Source organism: Muntiacus reevesi, chromosome 2 (assembly GCF_963930625.1).
Source record: "Muntiacus reevesi chromosome 2, mMunRee1.1, whole genome shotgun sequence".
Taxonomy (NCBI): Eukaryota; Metazoa; Chordata; class Mammalia; order Artiodactyla; family Cervidae; genus Muntiacus; species Muntiacus reevesi.
In genome coordinates this window covers 143,310,159-143,330,511 of record NC_089250.1, presented here as the reverse complement: position 1 = coordinate 143,330,511, position 20,353 = coordinate 143,310,159, and the positions used below count along the sequence as shown (strand labels likewise).

Here is a 20,353-nt window from a genome sequence, read left to right as displayed (position 1 = left end):
AAGCCCAGAAACTGGCGCAGGCGCAGTTACTGCTCGCCCCTGCCTTCCAAAGAGGAGGGGCTCGTTTGTGTGACCCGGAAGTGCTTCTTCCGTCCGTGGCGGAGAAAGGGGACCAGAGAGCCCAGGAGGTTGAAGGTGGTCGTTGGGCACTGTGTGTAGTATGCAGCGATTACTCTTTACGCCCTTGAAGGCCTTGCTGGGGAGCCCGTGTCTCCGGCTCCTGGTTCCTAGGGTGGCGCCTAGAACACAGGTACCGCACTGCAGCGCGCTGAGTCGCGGAAGCGGGCATGGGGAGAAAGGGCCAAGAGATAATAGATCTTCACACATCACGTTTCTGTAGCTCCTTGAAGTTCACAAGGCATTTCATTGTGTCTAGACCTCCTGAGTTCGGATTCGGACCTACCACTTACTAGCTGTGTGCTCTTAGCCAAGTTGGGTAACCTTTCTGTGCCTCAATTTACTCGTCTGCAAAATGGGGATAATAGCACTTCATAAGTGTTGTATTAAATAATATACACAGAAGTTTAGCACATAGTAAAAGCTCAGTGATTTTTACCCATGTGTTTGATTTCTGCTCAAAGCTACTGGGTAGTCAGGTTAGGGACTGTAACTCCATTCTACAGAGAAGTAAATTGAGGCTTAATTTGCCTAAAGTTACTTAGTTAACTGGGCTTCGCAGGTGGCTCAGTGTTAAAAGAATATACCTGCCAATGCAGAAGACTCAGGAGACTCGGGTTTGGTCCCTGGGTCGGGGAAGCAAGATAAAATACCAAGTCCCCCTTCCTAGAGGGAGTCACAGTTCATTTGTTTGTAACTCATTTGTCAAATCTTTATTAAGGTCTTGTTATGTAAAGGAACTGTGTATGAAAGGAAGTTTGTAGAAGCCAGACTGACCAGACACTGCTGTCCTGTAGCTCTTAGCTTAGTGGGAGATAGAGACAAACCTTTGTGTACTAAATGATACATGACTGTGTGATGGAGAGATATAGTGTGCTAAGAGAGTGACCCAGCACACAAAGGGAGTGGGGTGAGGTTTGGGAATACTTCCTAGAGGAGGTGACATCCAGGCTGAGATCTGTGATAGGTCAGTCAGGGGACAAGTGGAACCCCAGTTAGAGAAAAATCATATTAAAAAAAAAAAAAAGAAAAGAATCCTTATTTAATCCATATTTAGGTGTAGAGTTAAGTCTGGGAGAAATGTAAGAGACAGAAGGTTCATGTAGTGTGGGGATGGATTGGAGGCAGGCAAACCAGTTGGGGGTAGATGCAGCCCAGGTAGAAGATGACGTTTTACCTGGACAGTAGCAGTGGAAATATGACCAGGATACTTCATACCAGACACAGTGAGACTGTGTGAGTAGCAGTGGAGTGAAGGCTTTTCCTCTTTCTCCAGTTGTAATTTGTCTGTCTTGATCCTTAGTGTGGTTGCAGTTGTGGGATCAGGCGCCCTTTGAGGCCAGGGCAATACAGCACTATCTCTGATGTAGCTTTGCAATCTGGAAGGGGTACAGTATCCCTCCCTTCAAAGGCTGCTGAGCGGGCGGTGGGCCGATGGCTCCTGGTCTGCAGTGGGACAGTGGCTGGAGCAGTTATTCTTGGTGGAGTAACAAGGTGAGTAATTTGTTCATAGTCAGCTGTTTGGATCATCAGTAGACATACAGGATGACGGAGGGGGAAGGGACCTTAGAAATCATCTAATCTAGCTCCACATTTTAGTATGCAGAAATTGAGGCCTATAGAAGGAACATGTCTGATGGCTTGCCCCTCCATAGAACAGTCTAGGATTTTACTAATGCATGCATGCAATAGAAGCCCTTCATAAAGACTGGTTCAGGTCTTAACTGTTAGCTGTGCATTGTTTGTGTATATTTCCCCCTACAATCAGAGTTCAGGTTTGTCACAAAAATTTCTGTACAGTTTGTTTGAACTACACACAAATAAGTTCCACATCTCACTGTTGGTTCCTGTGCATGTGCTTCATGCTTGGTTGCTTCAGTCATGTCTGATGCTTTGTGACCCCATGGACTGTAGCCCACCAGGCTCCTCTGTCCATGGGATTCTCCAGGCAAGAATACTGCAGTGGGTTGCCATGCCCTCCTCCAGGGGATCTTCCCAACCCGGGGATCGAACCTGTGTCTCTGACGTCTCCTGTATTGGCAGGCAGGTTCTTTATCACTGGTGCCACCTGGGAAGCCCGTGCATGCTTCTTGGGTCTCTTTAAATCTGTAGAGAGATGTTATAGATTTGGATTCTGCTCCCTCCACCTCCCCTACCCCTTTTGCAGTTTTTTGCTGTTGTTGAAGAAACCCAAGTCATTTGTACTTTGTAGTTTCTCACAGTCTGGATTTTGCTAATAGCATTTATGGTATTTAACATGTTCCAAAAGCTATGACAAACCTAGACAGCATATTAAAAAGCAGAAACATCACTTTGCCAACAAAGTCCCATATAGTCAAAGCTATGGTTTTTCCAGTAGTCATATATGGATATGAGAGTTGAACCGTAATGAAGGCTGAGTGCCAAAGCATCGGTGCTTTCGAACTGTGGTGCTGAAGAAGACTCTTGAGTGTCCCTTGGACAACAAGGAGATCAAACCAGTCAAACCTAAAGGAAATCAACTCTGAATATTCATTGGAAGGACTGATGCTGAAGCTGAAACTGTAATACTCTGGCCACCTGATGCAAAGAGCAGACTTACTGGAAAAGACCCTGATGCTGGGAAAGATTGAAGGCAGGAGGAGAAGGGGACAACAGAGGATGAGATGGTTGGATGGCATCATCAACTGAATGGACAGGAGTTTGAGCAAACTCTGGGAGATAGTGAAGTACAGGGAAGCCTGGCGTGCTGCAGTCCAGGGGATTGCAAAGAGTCAGACATGACTGAGCAACTGAACAACAACAACAACAACAACAGCAACAACAACATTGTCCCCTGTATTTCCTGTAGAAAAAAACTTGTTGCTTGATCAAGTTCAGTTTGGGGACAGGGAGCAAAATACTTCATAGGTGACTGGATCATTCATAAATATCTGGTGTCTGTTAAAGATGTCAACAGCCCTTGATGATCATTGCCTAAATCTGTTACTTCATTAGAGTTGCAAAATTGTAATAGGTATTTTATTAGCTCACCTATAAAGAAAAACTTTCATCAGTAATTTGGTTATGCTGAGGTACAACATGTTAGGAAAGGCAGGATAAACACATAGTTCCTTTCCCTTTATTTATCAGTCTTCAAAATAATAAGTTGGTTCCCAAGCATTTTCCAAAAGTGACCAATAAAATGAGTTCTTTAGTGTTAATGAGCTCATAGGTTTAAATATATTTGATTCGTTTCAGTCCACTGCAGTGGTGGTGATTTGCTCCAGTTGTCCTATCTTTAGTCAGTGGGAACCTCTTCAGATTGACTGCAGTCTTTCTGACAGGAACCTGGCAAACTTTGATTCCTTGCTTTCTGGGTGAGATCTTCCAGGCTTGTCTTGCCTCAGACCTGAAGTCAGCTTTTTTACTTTTGGTGACTTTTTACCTGACCCCTTTTGGTGAAAATACTTTCTAGTGTTATTAAAGTATGTCTTCCTCAAATTCTCTCTGCATTCCCTGTCCCCTTACCTTATGTGTTATGTAGGCTGTAATCAATAGATTTTGATTTTTATTGACTTTAAATTCACTCAGTAACCTCAACTGATTTATATCTGTAGCAATCTCTTCCCCTTGTGTCAATAATATCGGTTAGGAACTTAGGGCACATTTCTTTGGTCTAAGGGTTGATTTTTTCTGTCAGGGAATGCTAGTGAAAGAAGTAAGGAGAGTTTAATGAAATAGAACAAGGAGTAAAGAAATTTGTACCTGATAGCAGCTCTTTCTGACAGAATTCTAAGCAGTAAGAAAAGAGCAAGTTGTCAAAAGAGGAAACAATGAAATTATATATTTACTTTTATAGGGGTCAAGTTCAGATCTGCTTGCTACTGTAAACCATTTATGAGTAATGGAGTGTGGTGCACAGACATATACACACTGAAATTTAACACACACACTCAAATTTCTTCCCTACCTTAAGGCTGACAGAGTCTGGCCTCTCCATGGTAGATTGGCATTTAATAAAGGAGATGAAGCCACCCACAAGCCAAGAGGAATGGGAAGCAGAATTCCAAAAATATCAGCAGTTTCCAGAATTTAAAATGTAAGTATTATAGAAAATCGGGTAAACATCCTACTAGACCCACTCAATCTTTTTCTTATTTAAAATATTTCAGAACAGTAGGTTCTATTCTTTTTTGATATTTGATTTAGGTATGTTTAGTGAGCTTCCTACTCTAAACCTTCATTTCCAAAGTGATTCTGAGGTGGTTGATGAGGAGAATGGCAGACTGATCAAGTTTCAAAACCAAGAATGTTCCTGCATCCTACCAGGAAATAAAAATCAGATGGATCTTTCTTATTTTTGACTTCCCTCTTCACCCAGCTTGAATCATGGCATGACGCTGGCGGAATTCAAGTTCATCTGGTACATGGAGTACTCACACCGAATGTGGGGTCGCCTTGTAGGCCTTGCATACATCCTGCCTGCTGCCTACTTTTGGAAAAAGGGCTGGCTCACCCGTGGCCTGAAAGGACGTGTTCTTGCCCTCTGTGGTTTAGTTTGCTTCCAGGTGAGATTTACTCAAGTTTGGGAAAGCAGAAATGTTCTCAGGGCATAGTTTGAAACAGTATCACAAAGGAGGTAAGAACACGGATTTCAGTGTCATAGGCCTGGCTTCAAGGCCCAGCTCTGTCACTTAATAGGGGCATGTTGTCCAACCTCTGTAGGTTGTGCTCTCCTTACCTGTAAACGGGGAAAATAATAGACCGTAATGCGTAGGTTGTGTGAATATTAAAAAAGATCGTGCATGTAAAGTACTTGGTTTAGTGTCTGGGATCAGTAAGCACTCAGTAAATATGTTTTTATGTCACAAGAATTAGAGTTTCTTTCCCATCATGGTGATCTTTCTGGGTCCTTGGTCTCCTCCCTTTTTCTAACTTGCCTGCTCTATGGGGAAGTGGGATCCCTATGTTAGAATGGCTGTAGAAACAAATAGGGAAATTTCAAGAGAAACATTTTGTGGGATGAAGGATCTTTGAATACAGAGGTAACTGAGAGATGTTCAAGTATAAATGGTGATTAAAGTTATGTAAGTTGAACTTCTCTTAAGGGAAAGAATGATTCCTACAGTTCTGGGGTTAGGGAAGCTTGAGAGCCAAGTAAAGGAATGTTAGAGAGGACACATGGGAGTATTTGGGTCAAGATATACAGGCTCTAAAGGAGAGTGCCAGAGCATCGAAGAAATATCAAAATTTGGTGAGGAGGAAACTAATTGGTTGATTTAAATCAAAATGGTAAGAATACCAACCCATGATTAGAAATAAAGGAGGGAGATGGAAGAGACAAAACAGAAGGGATAGAAACAGATAATAAAGAGTTAGACATTAATAAAAATCTAATAGAAACTAGAGATAGTTGGTGAAACAAAGTAAAAGGTTGTTTTAAAATTTAAAAAAGCCACTTAAGTCAGACTTTCAGGGAGGCAAAAATTTGAAGATGGCAGATAGGGTTTTGGAGGAAGAAAGTGGGGGCTGGCAGATCACACTGTGAGCGCGCTCATCTTCCAGCGTCCTCTGCAGATGAAATCAAGGTAATTAGAACATCTAGGGTAATAGTGAAGGGGGACAGAAATAGCCAAAAAGACCTGGAGGAACATATATTTATGTTAACATGATTCTGTTAGCTGGGGAGGGTTGGCGTGAAAGGGCTGTACCTTATCTAATATGACTAGAACTGACAGTTTTGTTAAATGAAAAGTCAGTTAAACAGGGAATTGTAGAATAGTAATACATACCTTAAACTTTTACACTTAAGCATGTACTTTCATTATAATTTTTTTAAAAAAGGAGTAGAAATTTAGACACTGGCAAACCAATTTGCCTGAAAAACTTTACAGATTTTTATGAATTGGCCTCCCACAAACTTTGATAATTGTCTCTTCCCACCTAATATGAGAGTAATTGTTTTTAAGCAGTTATCTTTGTCAAACTTCTCCAAAGGTTTCAGTCTAGCTTTTATCAAATCATCTGTCTTTTTACTTTCATATTTTACTGGTTTACATAATGTTAAATTATATCAAGAATTTGTCCAAAAGGTTTTGTCCGAAATACACCTTTGTGTAATTTTCTATATTTGGCTTTTCAGTTCAGTTCAGTCACTCAGTCATGTCCGACTCTTTGTGACCCCATGGACTGCATGCAGCATGCCAGGCCTCCCTGTCCATCACCAGCTCCTGGAGTTTACTCAAACTCATGTCCATCGAGTCAGTGATGCCACCCAACCTTCTCATCCTCTGTCGTTCCCTTTTCCTCCTGCCTCAGTCTTTCCCAGCATCAGGGTCTTATCAGATGAGTCAATTCTTTACATCAGGTAGGCAAAGTATTGGAGTTTCAGCTTCAGCATCAGTCCTTCCAATGAATATTCAGGACTGATTTCCTTTAGGACGGACTGCTTGGATCTCCTTGCAGTCCAAGGAACTCTCAAGAGTCTTCTCCAACACCACAGTTCAAAAGCATCAATTTTTTGGTGCTCATCTTTCTTTACAGTCCAAATCTCACATCCATACATGGCTACTGGAAAAACCATAGCTTTGACTAGACGGACCTTTGTTGGCAAAGTAGTATCTCTGCTTTTTAATATGCTGTCTAGGTTGGTCATAACTTTTCTTCCAAGGAGCAAGCGTCTTAATTTCATGGCTGCAGTCACCATCTGCAGTGATTTTGGAGCCTGATAAAGTAAAGTCTGTCACTGTTTCCACTGTTTCCCCATCTATTTGCCATGAAGTGATGGGACCAGATGCCATGATTTTAGTTTTCTGAATGTTGAGTTTTAAGCCAACTTTTTCACTCTCCTCTTTCACTTTCATCAAGAGGCTCTTTAGTTCTTCTTCATTAATGCCATAAGGGTGATGTCATCTGCATATCTGAGGTTATTAATATTTCTCCTGGCAATCTTGATTCCAGCTTGTGCTTCATCCAGCCCAGTGTTTCTCATGATGTACTCTGCATATAAGTTAAATAAGCAGGGTGACAATATACAGCCTTGGCATACTCCTTTCCCAATTTGGAACCAGTCTGTTCCACGTCCAGTTCTAACTGTTGCTTCCTGACCTGCACACAGATTTTTTCAGGAGGCAGGTCAGGTGGTCTGGTATTCACATCTCTTTCAGAATCTTCCACAGTTTGTTGTGATCCACACAGTCAAAGGCTCTGGCATAGTCAATAAAGCAGAAGTAGATGTTTTTCTGGAACTCTCTTGCTTTTTCGATGATCCACCAGATGTTGGCAATTTGATCTCTGGTTCCTCTACCTTTTCTAAATCCAGCTTGAACATCTGGAAGTTCATGGTTCACGTACTGTTGCAGCCTGGTTTGGAGAATATTGAGCATTACTAGCATGTGAGATGAGTGCAATTGTGCGGTAGTTTGAGCATTCTTTGGGATTGGAATGAAAACTGACTTTTTCCAGTCCTGTGGCCACTGCTGAGTTTTCCAAATTTGCTGGCACAATGAGTGTGGCACTTTCACAGCATCATCTTTTAGGATTTGAAATAGCTCAACTGAATTCCATCACCTCCACTAGCTTTCTTCGTAGTGATTCTTCCTAAGGCCCACTTGACTTCGCACTCCAGTATGTCTGACTCTAGGTGAGTGATCACACCATCGTGATTATCTGGGTCATGAAAATCTTTTTTGTGTAGCTTTTCTGTGTATTCTTGCCACCTCTTTTTAATATCTTCTGCTTCTGTTAGGTTCATACCATTTCTGTCCTTTATTGTGCCCATCTTTGCATGAAATGTTCCCTTGGTATCTCTGATTTTCTTGAAGAGATCTCTAGTCTTTCCCATTCTATTGTTTTCCTCTATTTCTTTGCATTGATCACTGAGGAACGCTTTCTTATCTCTCCTTGCTATTCTTTGGAACTCTGCATTCAGATGGGTGTATCTTTCCTTTTCTCCTTTGCCTTCCACTTCTTTTTGGGCTTCAGATGGTAAAGCGTCTGCCTACAATGTGGGAGACCTGGGTTTGATCCCTGGGTCAGGAACATCCCCTGGAGAAGGAAATGGCAACCCACTCCAGTATTCTTGCCTGGAAAATCCCATGGACTGAGGATCCTGGTAGGCTACAGTGCATGGGGTCACAAAGAGTTGGACACGACTGAGTGACTTCACTTTGACTTTCTCTTCTTTTCACAGCTATTTGTAAGGCCTCCTCAGACAACCATTTTACCTTTTTGCATTTCTTTTTCTTGGGGATGGTCTTGATCCCTGCCTCCTGTACAGTGTCATGAACCTCTATCCACAGTTCTTCAGGCACTCTGTCTATCAGATCTAATCCCTTGAATCTATTTGTCACTTCCACTGTATAATCGTAAGGGATTTGATTTAGGTCATACCTGAATGGTCTAGTGGTTTTCCCTCCTTTCTTCATTTTAAGTCTGAATTTGGCAATAAGGAGATCGTGATCTGAGCCACAGTCAGGTCCCCGACTTGTTTTTGCTGACTGTATAGAGCTTCTCCATCTTTGGCTGCAAAGAATACAGTCAATCTGATTGCGGTATTGACCATCAGGTGATATCCATGTGTAGAGTCTTCTCTTGTGTTGTTGGAAGAGGGTGTTTGCTACGACCAGTGTGTTCTCTTGGCAAAACTCTATTAGCCTTTGCCCTACTTTGTTCTGTACTCCAGGGCCAAATTTGCCCGTTACTCCAGGTGTTTCTTCTACTTTTGCATTCTAGTCCCCTGTAATGAAAAGGACATCTTTTTGGGGTGTTAGTTCTAGAAGGTCTTGTAGGTCTTCATAGAACCTTTCAGCTTCAGCTTCTTCAGCATTACTGGTCAGGGCATCAACTTGGATTACTGTGATATTAAATGGTTTGTCTTGGAAAGGAACAGAGATCATTCTGTCATTTTTGAGATTGCATCCAAGTACTGCATTTCGGACTGTTTTGTTGACTATGAGTGAACATCGTCTTTTTGGACATCAGCGAACTAAAATGGACTGGAATGGGTGAATATAACTCAGCTGACCATTATATCTACTACTGTGGGCAAGAATCCCTTAGAAGAAATGGAGTAGCCATCATATTTGGCTCTACTTCAATTCAATTAAATTCAGTCACTCAGTTGTGTCTGACTCTTTGCGACCCCATAGACTGCAGCACACCAAGCTTTCCTGTCCATCACCAACTCCCAGAACTTGCTCAAATTGTGTCCACTGAGTTGGTGATGCCATCCAACCATCTCATCTTACGTCATCCCTTCTCTTCCTACCTTCAATCTTTCCCAGCATCAGGGTCTTTTCCAATGAATTCTTCACATCAGGTGGCCAAAGTATTGGAGCTTCAGCTTCAGCATCAGTCCTTCTTCCAATGCATATTCAGGGCTGATTTCCTTTAGGATTGACTGGTTTGATCTTCTTGAGTCCAAGGGACTCTGAAGAGTCTTCTCCAACACCACAGTTCAAAAGCATCAATTCTTTGGCTCTCAGCTTCTTTATGGTCCAACTCTCACATCCATATGTGACTACTGGAAAAACCATAGCTTTGACTATAGGCTTCTACTTCAATAAAACATTAATTCTAAACAGTGGTTAAGTATTTATGGTGCTGTATGTGGAAATTGGGTAGGTCTCAATTCCTTGGTTCCTGGGGATGTGGGAGCGTATGGAAAGGAGGGGTCAGATAGGATACTCACTTTCTCAGAGAGTCAAGTTGAATAGACAGCTTCAACCTTGTCTTGTTTGCCCTTTTTCTTTGTGATTATAGGGCCTTTTGGGATGGTATATGGTGAAAAGTGGATTAGAAGAAAAACCAGATTCCCATGACATCCCTCGAGTCAGTCAGTACCGCCTGGCTGCCCACCTGGGATCAGCCCTTGTGCTCTACTGTGCCAGCTTATGGACCTCACTCTCCCTGCTGCTTCCTCAGCACAAGGTAAAGTCAGGCTGTATTGTTTACCACACATGTGGACAGGGTCAGAGACATGGAAATTCTGCTCCTAATGGGAAGTTCCATGTCAAAATGCATACATTCCCTTAGCAACATCAATCAGTTTACTAGAAGCTGGATATAACCAAAGTTTAGAGAAACAATGAATTCTGAGACTCTGGATCGGTTCAGGATGCAAACTAAAACCTGCACTTATGCTTTTAGGCAGGAGTGGCTTATTCAAAGGAGAATTAGTATAGGAGCCAGATATTTTGTCAGCATTGCCTATCAAGAAAAAGATGAAAAACATGAGTTTTAGTAAAAGAAGGAATGAATACCAGCAACAAGAGACACCTCGACCACTTGACTTCTGATTCCTGGCAGGATGATGGGTGGAGAGGTGAGGAAGGCCAGAATGAGAGTTGCTTGTGGACCTTAGTGATGTACAAAAGCCATGTTAAGTTGTTTGCTCTTTCCATGGGGACCCTACCATTCAGCAGATCTGACAATATAGTAAACCATAGTGATCTTGCCTAGAAGTATTTTCTCTGTATGCTGATTAAAAGGAAATACATTTTTAAATGCATATTATTTTAGGTGTCAAAGTCATGGTTGGCCTGAATAACCTGTTCATGTAGTGAGGTTTAGGTTGATAGTAGGACTTTTAAGTAGAATCATTTAGTAGGTACCCGGAGCCAGTGATCTGGATCCCAGTAAGAACAGGAGTGGTTGACTTGGCATTCATCCCACAGGGAAGCCAGATGGGATTGAAACATTGGTATAGTAGGTAATTCACATCTGACTAGTTCCTATTCTTCTTACTCTCAAAGCCAGACTTCTAAGACTAACCTACATCTATAGCTGTACATCCTAACAACTCATTCTTTTTTTCCACTTCTTGTCATCTGGCCTCCCCATCCACCCCATCCATATCTGTCTACACATTCACCCCTACACTTGCACATGTCAAGTGTTCAGTACTTAGTACAGTCTCCTAAGTTCTCCTAACTGAGTGGTACTCTTAAAGGTTACCAGTGACTTTTTAATTATTAATTGTTTTTCTCTTTTTGTTTATTTATATTCCACTAATTACAGAAAGGATTTGAGATGATAGTCAACCATATAGAACTGTGCTGTCCAGCACAATAGCTCCTAGCCACTATTGCTATTTAAATTCTAATTAAAATAAGTAAAAATAACTTTGCATAAACAAACTTGTTATCTACTTAAACTTTAAATAAAATTAACTTTTAAAAAAATTTTCACTTGCTCTAAGCTCTTTTTAGATCCTCCATAGCCACATATTGGGCAGCACAGATAATAGAACTTTTCTATCATCACAGAAAATTCTAATGGCTAGTGCTGATACACTGTCCTATGAAATCTTAGTAATGATACCTAACTCCTCACATACTAGATTGTAAATCATTTGAGGGCAGCATGCTGGCTTTCCTTTGTATCTTTCCTTTATGCTTGCATGTGTGCTTATTTTGCCTGTATAAAGTTCTTACTAAATATTTGTTGATTTGCTGCTTATTATCACAAGCTGGCTACAGTAAAATAAAAACAATTTACCCAAAACACTAAATGCAAGAATCTCTACTCTACTCTACTCTCTCTACAGTGTTGATTGTGATTATATTTGCTAAACAGTAAATATTACACATGACTTGAAAATCCAGTTCTTTACCTTAAGTCACATCATTTTAACTATGGTGAAATGGTTTTCCCTGAACAATGCAGATCATTCCATTCCTGAACAGATGTATATTGAATACCTATATGCCATCTACTGGGCTAGGATTACTATAGTAAGCAAGTGAAATGGCAGTTCCTATCTTCACAAAATGTACAAGGTAGCAGGGAAGACAAATAGTAAATGTATACATTTAATAAAATTTAGATAAAGTAGAATGTCTTCTAGGAGTGTTTAACCTAGTCTAGGAGTCAGAGAAGATCTGGCCTCAGATTGTCTCTGGAGTTTGTCCTTGAAGATCTTGCTGCCTTTCCTAATTCCTGCAGTCAGTGTATCTGGCAATTTTCTTATTTAGTTGCCTGAAACCTGTCAACTCCTGAGGTTGAGACGATTTGCTCATGGAACTGCAGGCCTGGTGTTCCTTACAGCTCTCTCAGGTAGGATTCTTGTTATCAACGGTGGCCTAACTTCTTTTTACTCTTCAGGTGGGATCTCTTGCCTAATGCTTTCCTCCTGCATCTTTATACCTCCTTCTCACACCTGCCTGTCTCATATCCACCATCTTCACCCTCTTGTTTCCTATTCCTTCCTTCCCCAAATCCTGCTTTTCAGTTAGTTGAACAAAAATATTGAACATCTACTTGGATCCAAACTGTCTAGGTTCAAATCCTGGCTTTAACATCTATAAACTGTATGACCTTGGACAAGCTGTGTAACCTGTCTGGGCCTCAGTGACCTCATCTATAAAATGGGGAAGATGATAATAGTTTAAGTAATATATGTGAAGTATTTAGCACCTCACAAGTAGCAAAGGCTATATAAGTGTTAGCTGTTGTTATCAATATAAACATTATTGTTATTACATTATACAAGATAGGTCAGACAAAAGCCTGCCCTCAAAGATGGCCTTTAGGTGGGGAGTTTATTGGGGGCAAAGAGACTAAAACAGATTTCTCTCATTCTTTAAATCACAGCTCTACCTTTCTTACTCTAGAACTGCCCTGTACAATAATCACTAGCTTCATGTGACTATTTAAGCTTAAGTTAATTAAAAGCAAATAAAATTTAGTCTCAGTCACAGTAGCCACATTTCAAGTGCTCAGTAACCACAGTGGGTGGCTTGCAGCTGTTGTACTGGATGGATGACAGATATAGAACATTTCCATCATTGCAGAAAGTTTGATTGGACAGCACAGCTTTAAATAAAACCATCAAACCAGTGATCCCACCCAAATCTCCCCCCCACTTTTTTTGATGGAAGAACATGTATTTTGACTTTATAAATGCAATTTAGAAAAATAAGGAATATGATTTAACATACCTGAATCTTCTGTGATCATAAATAATGGATCAGTCATCCATTAAATTCATGGATACCTTCTTTGTGTGTTTATCCAGGGTTTAGTTTATAAGATTTTTTTGAGCACTTGGGGAAGACAGATTAAAAAAAACAATAAAACCCATAACATGCCAGATGATGTTGAGTGCTGCAAAGAAAATAAAGCAAGATAAGGGGATAGACGTGGGGTTGGGGAGTGCTATTTTATACAGGATTATTGGAGAGATCTCTTTGATAAAGTAACATTTAAGTGGAAACTTGAGGACGTGAAAGAGTAAATTAACTAGTTTCAGAATAGATCAGTTGGCGGTGGGGAGGCGAGGCAGTAAGGAGAACTCATATCACAGTCAGCAAAGGAACTTTTCCAAACTAATATGCCTCTCTCTAGAGCTTCTCATCCAGCCCTCTAGGGGAGGCATGCTCGAATCTTGGGGTGGAAGTAGGTGAGGATGCAAGGTTTTTTTTTTAAGTTTCCATGGTGAATCCAGCAGGATTTGAGAACCCCTGCTGTAGATCTTTCTATTCTCTGACTATTCCTTTTGTCTAACTCTGAAATAATAAACATTTTCTATGTCAGAACTTCCTGGTGGCTCAGAGGGTAAAAAACCTGCCTACAGTCCAGATTGAAACCCAGGTTCAATCCCTAGGTTAGGAAGATCCCGTGGAGAAGGGAATGGTTACCCAATCCAGTATTCTTGCCTGGAGAATTCCCTGGACAGAGGAGCCTGGCGGGCTACAGTCCATTGGGTCACAAAGGGAACTTTCACTTTCATGTCAGAACTAGTATTTGATCTCTTCTTTCTCTCATTTTAATAAATATTATTTCCTTTGGAACCCAGGGGCTTTTGTAGCAGGGCTGGATGCTGGACTTGTTTACAACTCCTTCCCCAAGATGGGAGAATCTTGGATCCCAGAGGATCTCTTTAGCTTCTCCCCTCTCCTGAGGAATGTTTTCGAGAATCCCACCATGGTGCAGTTTGATCACCGGGTTCTGGTAAGTCTGGCTGGGGGTTACTGGCTACTACACACAAGGAGCCTCTCACAGGCTCTGGGTGTCTGAAGCACTGCTAGCAACATTGAGATGGTAGAGTGGGTACTAGAATTCTTTTTAGAAGAAATTTAGTACCAGTTTTCTGATGTGATGTTTTTGTCTTAATTATCCACATACCGCTAGCCAAATTATGACTTGCAGGATACTGCCAGCTTTTTAAAGTTAATTCTTCTCAATCCTATACATGCAGAGAAGAGTCATTTTAGCAGAAATGAGGCCAAGTAGAGAAAAGAGTGTAAAGACAGTGGTTGCTGAACACATAGCCATCAGGCTGAACCAAGACTCCAAGGAGCTAAGAGCATCATAAATACTCCTCATCTTATTTAAGTTAATATTTATTAAGGACCTACTATGAGTTGAGTTAAGATTGCTTGGTGGCCTGAGCATGATACATCGGAGCTCAGGGAAAGGTTAGTGGCAAGGAGACCTGGGAGAAGCAGTGGTGCTATTGTAGTAATGCTGTGAGAGTGATAGGGTTCAGGGTTTCATGGTAGGACCCAGACTTGAGAAGATGGATCTGAAAGAAGTTGTTTTGAGTAGAAGACTGGCTGCAGGAACAAAAGTGAAGAAAGATCAAAGGCAATCTTAGAGTTTCTGTGTGGCAGTTTAAAACACACCAACAGGAATGGGACTATTAAAATGAGTGTTGAGCTAGGGACAGAGGATGTCATCAGACTGAGGTATGTTGAGCGTGAGATGACAGTAGTGCACGCAGAGAGAGGGGCCCAGGGGCCTCATACCCAGAGGGAACGCTGCGGCTAGGGCAAGTTACCTTGTGCGGCCTCAGTCCCCACTGCCGCACAGCATTTTGGAATAAGTAAAGTCTGGTTGAAACCGACAGCTATGAAGAGAAAAAGATGTGAAATTGGTATAGAAAATGATAGAAAACATTTTCCTTGATATCATGGAAGGTGGGGTCAGAAACCCTACTGCCAGCTCCAGACTGTCTTTCTAAAGAAGTGGAAATGACAAGGAGACTTTAGATCTTTTTAACACTAGCTGGAAGCACCACCACCTCCTCTACTCACAGCCCAGGAAAACAGTAACTCTCATGTGCTGGGGTCAGCCTTGTTTTAAAAATACAGGATTGAAATAGAGATAAAATTAGGGATAAATAAGAGGGTGAGATGGTTGGATGGCATCACCGACTCAATGGACATGAGTTTGGGTAAACTCCTGGAGGTGGTGATGGACAGGGAGGCCTGGCGTGCTGCGGTTCATGGGGTCGCAGAGTCGGACACGACTGAGCTGAACTGAATTGATGCAAAGAGTAATTTAAAACCTGAGGGCCACACCAGGCAGACACTCACATTGGAAGGTGGGTAAGATTACTGACAGTCAGTGTGTATAAAGTGCAGTAACTTTAAGTGTAGCCACACCTCCATTGCACTGAAGTGGCGGGCAGAAGAGGAGCAGGGAAGAGCTTAAGGAGTCATCAGGTGGTTCTCTGCCTGGGAGGGGTAAGTGTTCAGTAGTTACTCAGTGGATCTGGGGGAATTAGCTGTAAGGTGAGCAGAAACCAGGAGGTAGGACATGGCACCTGATGAGACTCTTTCTACCCCACAGGGCATCACTTCAGTTACTGCCATTACAGTACTCTACTTCCTCTCCCGAAGAATTCCCCTTCCTCGAAGGACCAAGATAGCAGCCACCACTCTGCTAGCTTTGGCATATACACAGGTATAAGACACTTCTTTTGATTCTGAAGGTGTCCTTGAAACAAAATTTTAAAAAAAAGGTGACAGGCCTAGGAGAAAATATTTATAATAGACTAAAAGATTAACAACCAGAAAATAAGTAAAGGATATTAAGACAATTTTCACAAGAGAAATGATGAATGACCAGTAAATATGAAAAACTCTTTAGCCTCACTCATGATCAGAGAGGAACAAATTAATGCAATGTGTGCCATTTTGTCCCTGTCAGATTGGAAAAAAAATGAAAAGAAAATCAGGTATTGGCATGGGTATAGGAAAATATACATTTGTATATTCTTGGTGAGAGCATGATTTGTTATAGCTATTTTTCTGAGGGCATTTGGCAATATTTTTTGAAGTGTTAAAATGTTTAGTCCTTTGATCAAACACATTGGCTTTTTGCCTGCTCTGGAGCTACTCTAATGCACAAAGAACTGTTCCCAGGAAATTCATTATGGAATTACTGTGATAAGTGAAAAATTGGAAACACCCTAAAAAAACATCTATGATACAGCCATCCTGTGGAATACTGTACAGCAGTTTAATATCTCAAGGCATACATTGTTACTTGAAAAAAAAAGCAAATGACAGAACAATATATTTTTTAAAAGCTGTCATGTCTTTCTTAAAACATGTATATAAAAATACAAGTGTGAGAAACTGGTAATAGTGGCTACCTTTGGGGAAGAGAACAGGGCTAGATGAAGGATAATTAGGAGGAATTTTAGTTTTATCTAATCTGAATTTCTTTGGTTGTAAGTCTGTTTCCTTGTGAAATTTTAAGATATGCTTTTTAAAGTTCTGATGGAAAAGTGTGGCGGGTTCGTGTGTCTGGTTATCCATGCCAGTCATTTCGGTTCTGAATGCGTGTCTCCTGCTTGGCTCACTGCTTGCTCTTCTCTGTGGCAGGTGGGCTTGGGCATCAGTACTCTGCTGATGTACGTCCCAACTCCTTTGGCTGCCGCTCACCAGTCGGGCTCCCTGGCTCTGCTCAGCGCTGCCCTTTGGCTCATGAATGAACTCCGAAGAGTCCCGAAATAATTCTCAGAGGATCTGCTTCCTAGGACTGAAACTGTGCTTTTGAGAGGTCATCAGAGAGCACAAGAATTTGAGCTTTTCTGAGAGGAGGACCTTGGCATACCACGTGGTTTCCAAGTTGGTCAAGTTATTTAAATTCTTTGCCTGTTTTTGGGACAATCACTGGATCAAGCAAGTCATTAAGTGTGGTTATGCTTAAGGTTCCTTTTTAAATCTGTTGAAAATCAGATTTAATGTAGAGAAAGAATTGTCTGTCATTTGCTTCTTAACAGGCTCTGTGTCAGTTTTCTTAAATGTTGACAGGCTGTTGGTTCTACATGCATAATCTCTGTTTCCTTGACCTCCTGAGTCCTGGATTCTGCCTGAGTAGAAATTCTTATGATCTCAACTGTACTTCCGTCAGGTAGAGATTCAAATGGATGGATTGGCATACCCTAAAGTAGCCAGATAGCCTTCAGCAAGAAACAGCTGTGTTCTTCTAGTGTCTTGATTTTCAAAATGGGGGAAGGCACTTAACCTAGTCCCTCCTGTGATAGGGCTGTTACATCACTACATGAGATGAATGGAGAAGAGTATAAATCAGTTCCTGAAAGGGTTTCCTAAGAGCCTCATGAATAAGAAAAATACAGTCTTGATGGTGTAGTACATGGACATCTCTTTGGTTATTTAAACAAATTATTGACTAATGAGTTGGTGTGATTTTGGCCTCTGTTGATATTTCACAGGGCTCTGTCTTATTCAACATTTTAAAATCAGCACTTTGGATGAAGGCATCACAAAGACCATATTTGAGGATGGAGCAACCCAACATTGCTGATGCAATAGATGACAATCACAAAACAGTTCCATGACATCATCAAGATGAAATTAAACCAGTCATAAATGTAACATCTTCATTTAAATAGGTTATGTAAGTTTGGGATAGAGAAAATTAGCTTCTTATCATCTTCATATAAAAAAAGACTTAGGGACTTCAGTTGGACACAGGCTCAGTATGAACCAACCATGTGATGACACTGATAAAAACTAGTGGTGTTTAAAGATTCTATGAATAGAAGTGTCACAGCCATAGTCAGAACACCACACTGCAAGTGCTGCATTTCATTCTGGGTACTGCATGTTTTAAGGAGGATACTCAGCAGCATGTATGTATCAAGAGGCAGGAACCAGGATAGCAAGGAGTCCAGAACCTGTTTCATACTGGGAATACTTGAAAGAACTAGGAGTATTCAGCTGGAGGAGAACACTTAAGAGAGACAGCAAGAATCCTGCCCTTGACAAGTTGAAGCCCCTTCTTACAGAAGGAATGAGCTTCCTTTGTGCTGCAGAGCTGGAAACAGTGGGTAAAAGTTGTAGAAAGTTAGTTTTTTTTAGTTTTGTAGAAGGTAGGAGCCACCTGGACCAAATCAGATGCTTGCTAGGGCAGGCTGGTGCAGACAGGTGAACCAGAGAGCAGGTGCCCGTCAAGTGGTTAAACCTCTGCTGAGTGCCAACCTGTTGCTGCTCTGTAGGTCCAGCTGTGAGATCCGACTTTTCAGACAAACCAAACATCCAGATTTTTATGTGAGTGGTCTCAAGTTTTTTAGAACATTATGTAGGCTAAACAGATCTGGGAGCCATAAATGACGTTAAGACATGCCCCTGTACAGCTGCTGGACTAATGATCACAGTTCCCTTTCAACTCCAGTATCCTCTGGGTTTCAGTGTGACCAACAGTGTATCATCCTCAAGTGGTTCTTAGCAAAATAGAAGTAGCAGTTTGTCTTTGATTTTGTTAATAAAAATCCTGGCCAGGAAACAGCTTTTGCTGTTGCCAGCAGTGGTTCCCAGCTTCTCCACATTAGAATCTTTCAGAATCCTGACCCCAGCCATAGCCATGATCAGTTAAATCACGATCTCTGAAAGCCATAATTAGCAAATTCCATGGGTGATTCTGATGTGCTGACAAGTTCGGGAACCACTAGTAGCCCTAGTAGCTTACTTACCTTAGAAAGTTCTGACCACCTTATCCCCGTTCCCTCCAAATTCCCACCTCACCCTATCTCATTTAGTCCACTGTGCTGATGCTGCTTAAGTGTGCCAGCGGGGTATCGCCTCTTCTGGGTAGAATTCTCTAAAGAGAGAGAGCTGCAGCCACTGGGCAGGTTCCCAAACTATCATCTCCTGATCCCCAAATTTAGGTTGTTCTTAGTTAATAATTGAGTCTGCAGAGGGCAGTCTGACCCAACTCAAAGAACCATATGCTAATGCTGCTGCTGTTCCCTCAAAAAAAAAAACCCCAAAAAACAAAAAAACTCCAAATGAATTAAATAATTTCAAGTTGCAGATGTTTTACTTCATTTTTTTCCCTTTTATTAAAGATGAGTTAAGTTTGGAAAAACAGATCTGATTGCATTTAGTAATATAACTTTATTAATGCCCATCTCTGAGCTCCTGGTGAGTGGATATTATCTGAATTATTTTGTTTGCATTATTCCCAGCACCAGACACATATCATCAAATATTGTATGAATAAATGGAAAATGGATGATTACAGACTGATGTCCCGCATTATTCCTAGCACCAGACGCATACCACCAAATACTGTATGAATAAATGGAAAACGAATGATACAGACTGATGTCACAGACACTGCTTTCAAATTAAGTCATCATGCCCAGAAGATGAAATGAATTTCCCTTAATATTTTCAAAAGCCAACAATCCTGTCAGTTGGTTTTAAAATACCAAAGGAAATTAAAATACCTGGCTTTCTTAATTAATGCAGAATATCTCTTTTGTCTTTAACTTACGTTGACAAATGCTGTCCATTGTGGCAAGGGTCATTATTAGCCACTGCTTAAAATGATGCTGGGCTTCCCTGGTGGCTCAGTGGTAAAGAATCTGCCTGCCAACACTGGAGACTTGAGTTCAATCCCTGGGTCAGGAAGACCCCCCGGAGAAGGAAATGTTAACTCACTCCAGTATTCTTGCCTGGGAAATCCCATGGACAGAGGAGTCTGGCAGGCTACAGGCCATGAGGTTTGCAAGAGAGTACAACAACTTACAACAACAAAGTGATGCTGGCTGCAAAGACCAACACTGATGATCACAGTAGTAGGATAACCAGTTTATCTGCAGCAATTCTTACGGTCCTGGCATGATGGTGGTTGTATACTGGTATATGGAACATATATACCCATGTCCCTGCATAAGGGACAGTGCATCCCCTCTCTAATATGCATTGTGTATTTTGTTCAACACTGACTTAACAGTATCAGAATTTCAATAACTGTTCAGCAAAACTATTATTTAATGATGTGTTAGAAAAACATACAAACTTAGCAACCCCCCACCCACCCAAAATAATGCCATGCAGGCAGCCTTTGGTTTTTGAAAGCAAGAAGGGAGTTTTTCATTGAGGGTCGTAATAAAAAGATGCCTTTCAGCACTGCAGGATCCCATGCTCAAGGCGGAAATCTTGGAGGAGACAAGATGTATACTTGAAGGCTTCAGCTAAAGGGGGATTGTAGAATAAAAATTTCAAACACA

General features: G+C 41.3%; 1 protein-coding gene across 2 annotated transcripts; it reads left to right on the top strand.

Moving 5' to 3' along the window:
* The first annotated feature begins 85 nt into the window (after nt 1–85).
* Nucleotides 86–19,358, top strand: COX15 (cytochrome c oxidase assembly homolog COX15). 2 transcript variants are annotated; one of them, XM_065923078.1, is made up of 9 exons: nt 86–250; nt 1,421–1,611; nt 4,055–4,177; nt 4,460–4,646; nt 9,841–10,008; nt 12,054–12,135; nt 13,877–14,031; nt 15,655–15,768; nt 16,695–19,358. In XM_065923078.1, exons 1-9 carry the CDS (start codon nt 161–163, stop codon nt 16,824–16,826), a joined length of 1,242 nt encoding a protein of 413 aa, XP_065779150.1. In that variant the 5' UTR covers nt 86–160; the 3' UTR covers nt 16,827–19,358. The 2 variants fall into 2 exon arrangements, with proteins under 2 accessions (XP_065779150.1, XP_065779151.1); XM_065923079.1 differs by lacking the exon at nt 1,421–1,611 and having other exon boundaries at nt 125–250.
* Nucleotides 19,359–20,353: the final 995 nt, after the last annotated feature.